This window comes from Oreochromis niloticus, linkage group LG3 (genome assembly GCF_001858045.2).
Source record: "Oreochromis niloticus isolate F11D_XX linkage group LG3, O_niloticus_UMD_NMBU, whole genome shotgun sequence".
NCBI classification, from domain to species: Eukaryota; Metazoa; Chordata; class Actinopteri; order Cichliformes; family Cichlidae; genus Oreochromis; species Oreochromis niloticus.
Genome location: NC_031967.2, coordinates 70,940,207 through 70,946,545, shown reverse-complemented (window position 1 = coordinate 70,946,545; position 6,339 = coordinate 70,940,207). Strand labels below are relative to the sequence as shown.

The 6,339-nt window shown below is 41.7% G+C and overlaps 1 protein-coding gene across 1 annotated transcript; it reads left to right on the top strand.

Annotated features, from left to right (window-relative positions):
• The first annotated feature begins 3,587 nt into the window (after positions 1–3,587).
• On the top strand, positions 3,588–6,087 carry LOC109194375 (butyrophilin-like protein 2). The gene is made up of 2 exons (XM_025904305.1): positions 3,588–4,717; positions 4,784–6,087. The coding sequence occupies exons 1-2, from the start codon at positions 4,327–4,329 to the stop codon at positions 4,828–4,830; spliced, it is 438 nt and encodes a 145-aa protein (XP_025760090.1). The 5' UTR covers positions 3,588–4,326; the 3' UTR covers positions 4,831–6,087.
• The last annotated feature ends 252 nt before the right edge of the window (positions 6,088–6,339 follow it).

Genomic DNA, 6,339 nt, shown 5'->3' with positions numbered 1-6,339 from the left:
ATATATTTTTAATTGCTGAAATGACACAAATACAAATAAACAAATAAAAAGATAAAAGAAACACATGAACCAGAGGAGACAGAGCTGATCTTGGGAAAGCAAAATGTGTTTATCACCACAGCATATCTGCATCATAATTCTGATGCTGCCGGAGAGGACAGGATTTAAAAAGGAGAGAAGAAAATTCATGAGTCAGTGAATTTACTGATGCACTATAAGAGCGTCCTGAGTTCATTGCAGCATCGGGCCTTTCTGTGTGGAGTTTGCATGGTCTCCATGTGTATGAATGGGTTCTCTCAGGGTTTCCTCCCACAGTCCAAAGACATGCAGTCAGTGGGGTTCAAGTTAATCTGTGATTCTAATTTGCCCGTAGGTGTGAATGGTTGTCTGTCTCTGTGTTAGGGCCGTGTCAGACTAATGGGTCTAACTGCATAATTAGATATCCACTATCTGTGGCTGTTCATTAGATAGCTACAGATATCTAGCTTGAATTCAACTCATGCAGTCTAGGACTGTGCGATATGACCAAAATCTCATTTCCCGATATAAGACATTTATTGTCCCGATAACGATATAAATCACAAAAATTTAACATTTTCTGTAAATTCTGAGAATCTCGGGCAGCTCGACTTGCGTGAAGTGTTTCCGGTTGGGTGTCGTGTACCTGGAGTCGAGTGTTTTAATCGATGCATGGAACGATACATTTTTAGACATAAGTTGTAACAGCCGCCATTTTCTTTGTGAGTATTTATTACACGGCGTGCTGCGGGGAAAAGCCTGTTCTAACGTTTGAGTCTAAGGTTTATTTTTTAGCACCTGACAGCTCTTTTTTGCTTCTCACCTGTAAACACTGCACACAAATTCTGCAACTTTCTAAAACCACTTTGCCCATGTTGATACTGTGAGACCAACACACCAGTACAGGAAGTCTGGAACCCTAATCTGATCCTGTGGGCATTCCACATAAGGAATGCAGAGTTCAGATGGAGCCTGACAGGTGAGGGGATTACCGCAGCACTAACTGCCCCTATTAGCCAGGTATCTGCCCCGCCTCCTCAGATAAATACCGGGGTCTTGAGTAGCCTTGTAAGTCTGATATCTGAGCAGCCATGTTTGTTTTGCCGGCGCCCCTGTAGATCAGTGCACTTGGTAACAATGGGGTTAAATTTAGATAATTTGTACCCGGACATTTAACCCAAACAAGCCGCTCCACAGGACTCTAAGTGAGAGGCCTGTTATTAGAATCATTATTATACTTCACATTTTCTTATTCATTATTTTTAGTCTAACTTATACCTGATTATATTTTGATCAGCATTAAATAATTGAACACAATTAACAATCAACAAAATCACATATGAATTTTGATTCTGTGTTCAACAATTGCAACACTTAACATCATTTCTCTTATTCAAAATCTGAGTTTGATTATATCTTTGATTAAGAATAAAGGCGATTTAATATTAGCAAATATAGAAAAGCTCTTTTTTAAGCAATCTGTATCATTTCACACATAAAAGACTGGATATTAAACATTTCCACACTTGCTCAAATGTAGGAAGAGGAAAAACGTGCTGCTCAAAGTCAAAGGTTGGTTTGTCTGTTTGTTTGTTGTTTGAAGTCCCCCCTGTTTGTCAGGGGGGACTTCAGTCTCTTTCTATCCTCATTATACGGGTTAGTTACAGTTAATTAGTGTTTTTGTGTTTGTGTCTCCTTCCAGTTTCCCAGCATGCCCTGGCTGTGATGGTGGAAGTGTATGAGGGGGCAACGTCTGTCCTGCTGCCCTGTCAGTACACAGGTTTTGTCGTTGAGGACCCCACAATGATATGGACTCGCACTGATCTCAACCCCAAATCTGTCCATCTGAGACAAGAAGAAACAGATGATGTAACAGGACAAAACCAGCATTACAGAGGGCGCACGTCAATGAGGCCTGATGCTCTGGACACTGGAGACTTCAGCCTCACTCTGAGAAACCCCCAACTGACTGATAGCGGCGACTACACCTGCTCCATCCGCAGTGAAAGGGAGGAACTGAAACTGACAGACGTACAGCTGCAGGTCAAAGGTCAAAAACCCCAATAACATCTGTAATTACAAGTCAAAGATCAGTACAGTACTGACAAAGGTCAGAGGTCACAGTAAAAGGTAGTAGAAAGGGTCTTTCTAGTGATGTAAACCTAAAAAAAAATGGCAGAAACATTTTCTAGATGCAACCAGTCTGGAAACATCAAAACAAAACTGGAGAGACAAAGGGACCATGACTGGGGAAATCTGAGGTAAACCAAGATGAGCACACTGAGGACAGGACACAGAGACAGACTGGTCTGACTAAATAAAGTCAGATGCACTAAAAGAATACAAAAGTCATATACAATAGAATATAAATATAATAGAAAACTCAAATGTGAACATTTTATAATTTCAAAAGAAGGAGCAAAGATATCAAACAAGCTCAAAGACTGGGTCAAAGACACAGAACCATCACAAACACAGATGCCAAGATCTCAAATTCTGTGATTATCATCAGTGTGACTGCTGCTGCTGATGTTGTGGTTTATTGTACTCTCAGACCAGCAGGTGGAGGTGAAGGTGGAGGAAGGCTCGGACTCTGTCATCCTGCCCTGCAACACAACACCTGACCTGCCTGAGGACACCACAGTAAAGTGGACTCACTCTGACCGAGAACTCATGATGGTCCATGGGTGTTCAAACGGAAGTGACCACCAGGACGACCTTTACTGTGGTCGCACAAAGATGAATGAAGACATGCTGAGAACTGGAGACCTCAGTCTGACCCTGAAATACCCCACAGTGAGAGACAGTGGAGGATACATCTGCACCATCTACAGGGACAAAGACATCCTAACACAGAAAGTAGTGCTGCAGGTCAAAGGTCAGACATGTAGATACAGGTCAGAGGTCAGTGCAGGAGATTGAGTACAACGTTCAGCAGTCATGTGATATTGTTTTGTTCCTCCACAGAACCGTTTCCGTCCTGGGCCACAGTTCTCCTGGTTTTCCTGCTTCTTGTTGTAGTTGTTTCTGCGAGTCTTTTATTTCATTTCCGTCATTCCTTGGTGTCAGGTGAGTCTCTCATACTACACTACCCATAATGCATATAGTTAGCAGGTGTCCTCTGGTGGTTTCTTGACTTGCTTCACTAATGTATTCATTAATATGCAAATATTTAATTTGCATGTTTTAATTTGCATATTAATGATCAAGAAAATGACATCACAGCCCATTGTTCATCTTACTCATCAACTTGTTTGTTCACTGTACATTTTATACATATCTACCTACAATTTTTCTATACATATTTCTGTACATTGTTACCTGTATATACGAACTTCAGTTGCCAATGTAAATAGGACCACTTTGTGGCTTCCTTTTATATTTTACATCCCCTTGCTATAAGAGCTGTACAACACCAAATTTCTCATTCATGGGATAATAAAGGTTTATTCTATTCTATTCCAATTCCACCAATAAGATTGGGGAAACCTGCAGTCAGCTGAGACTGAAGAAGTAACTTGGATGAGTGAGGAAATGTTTCTCCCACAAAACGCTACGTCCAGATGAACAGAATCAACTTTTGGGGTTTACTTACCTGGATGATTGAGCATCAGGACACTTTTTAAGTTATTCACAGTAATGAATCTCTGTAAACTGTTATTATAATGACAATGACAGATATAGTTCTGACCATCACAAGCTCCATGTTCTTTTCTTGGAGCTTCTTCAAGGTTATTTTTTGACTATTTTTACTTTCATTGGAAAGTGGAGCAGTGAAGATTAGACAAGAAAGTACAGAAATAGATCAGAAGAAGACATCAAGCAAACAGCTGGACTCAGCCATGTGGCATATGGTCTTTTTCTCAATCAGTGATTTAAACCTTGGTGTTATTGGTGTTGTTGCTATGCCAACCAGCAGCTGGTTCTTCCATTACATTAGCCTGTTCCTGCTGATGGTGTCGTCCAAACAGAAGATAAGTCTTTGTTAGTCTGTAGATGTTGGAGGAGCTCCTCAGTGGGCTGTTCCTCTCAGAGAGTCTGCAGGACAGTTTGGTCTGGAAGCTCCTCCTGTGTCCTCGAGGATCAGAGTGTAAAATGAGAAGTTCTGTCTCAGTGAACAAACACCTGCTGAACTTTGACCTCCAGGAGAAAACCCGATAACATTCCCCCTGTGAGCTCTCCATCATCAGCCGGTAAAAAGTGAGATCTGCTCTGAGCTGCTCTGTGAACACAGACGAGACTTTGTGCTTTAGACTCTTTGAACCTCCAGCATTCAGTGAAACTACAAATGGATGATTCAAACAGGACATGGCATTTCTCTACACCTCTGAAAACCTGCTGCTGTCTGTGTTTGTTGTTCTCTCAGTGATTCCAGTGAAGGTGGAGGTGGAGGAGGGGGCGGAGTCTGTCCAGCTGCCCTTCAAAACTACAAAACAGCTGTCGGGGGAAATTCAAGTGATATGGGAACGTTATGAGCCGTTCCAGAAGGCTCACGTGTTTACAAACGGCCCAAACCAATTTGAAGAACAGCACGAGGTTTACAGAGGCCGAACTGTGATGAACAAAGACCTGCTGGAAACTGGAGACCTCAGTCTGACCCTGAAACAGCCCACAGAGAGAGACAGTGGAGAGTACAAGTGTTTGGTCTGGAGGAAGGGAACCTTCATCAGAAAGAAAATCGTGAAGCTCAAAGTCAAAGGTTGGTTTGTCTGTTTGTTTGCTGGCTTGTGTGATTGTGTCTGACTGTCTTGTGTCTCCTCTGCAGGTCCAGGATCAAACAGGGGACATCAGGACCAGAAGCAGCTCCATTGATCCGACTCCTCTGACGGCTGATCAATCAGTGTTACGACTGCTGTCGTAATGTTGTCTCTCATGTGCAAATGTAAGTGTGCAGGTGCATTTCTATCATTGGTGGATCCCTGAGACGGTGCCTGCAGATTGGTTAGCTACATGGAGACAACGTATTTGATGACTCCACCATGGACGGCCTGCCATTCATCCTCGGCCCATCACAGCCAGCAGTCTAGTGATGCTTGTTTTACACAGGAGCATGTAGGGGTGGACTGCCTTTTTATTTGATTACCGTTTTCTCCTGTTTTTGTTAGTTAGGGCGGTAAGTTGCTGTCATTTGGTTTAATTCTTTTGAGTAGGCAGGTTTGATATATTCTTGAGATAGGTTTCTTTTGTTTGTTGGTTTTGCGTTAGGTCCACCCTGAAGTTATAGTTCGCTCCTTTCCTTTGTGTTTAACTCACTCATTGTAAATAAATCACCATCAACTTGTACTTATTGTGTGATGTGCTGCTTGGGGTCGGACGGGGATGGATTACCCTCACAGCCCTAGACGGGCCATAACAATCAGTTTGATCTGTGTGATTGATTAGTGATGTCAGTCAAACAGCATGATCACAGGACCATAGTTATGCTTTTTGTTCTTACTTAATTTGCCTTTGTTAAATTGTAAATTTGGTTTTAATCCAAAATATTATAATAATTATTGTTCTATGAATTTAACCAACGTCACTCTGACCTTTGAACTTTTTCTACATTTTGTGGTTTTGCTGTGTCAGCGTTGTAACACAGAAACACAGATTCTACTGTTAAGTCCAGTTTCCTGGTGTTGGTGTTCAGATGTGGTGTAGCCCCCACCACCCGTCCTGTTTCCTCATCGGTCTGCATCGTGTCACTACACCTGTCCTGGACTTTGTCTGATCAGCTGTTGTGTTTCTCTTCCCATATTCCTCGTCTCTGTCTCACCATCTTCATCCCTGTCTGGGCTTTAATTATCAGCTTTAAGCAAATCATTTATTTATTTATCTTTTTAGTTTCAAATAGTTGTACAGCACTTTGTTTGAAAACACTTATAAATAAAGTTATTATTATTATTATTAAAGCTTCTGCTTTACTCATCTTTCGTCTCTGGACTGTTGGACAGAGTCATGTGACCTGCACAGGGACTACACATGGAAACGAGCAGTGTAGCTCAAATCTGTCAGGTTTCCATCTTCTGTTTTTGAGATAAATTTCTATTGACACACAAAATAAAATCAGCTGGCTGACCTTTAATCTGATCCAGTGTTGTTCTTCTTCTATGGTGTTTGTAATGGAGCAGCTGCTCCTCACTACAGATGGATGATTCAAACAGGACGTGGCACACAGAGAAAAAGGAGTAGAAGAAGAAAGCTGAATGTCTGTAATGGTGATCTGCATGGGTCAGAGGAACAGTGAGAAAACATGGAGGAACCTTTAAGAAACAATCTAAAGATAGAATAACAAAAACTGCTGAGCTTCAGATTTAGAGTCTGAAACAAAACTATGCCAGT

Coding starts and splice junctions, on each gene's coding strand:
- LOC109194375 (XM_025904305.1), top strand. CDS start 4,327: ATGGCATTTCTCTACACCTCTGAAAACCTGCTGCTGTCTGTGTTTGTT. Junction 4,718..4,783: donor CGTGAAGCTCAAAGTCAAAG/GTTGGTTTGTCT, acceptor TCTCCTCTGCAG/GTCCAGGATCAAACAGGGGA.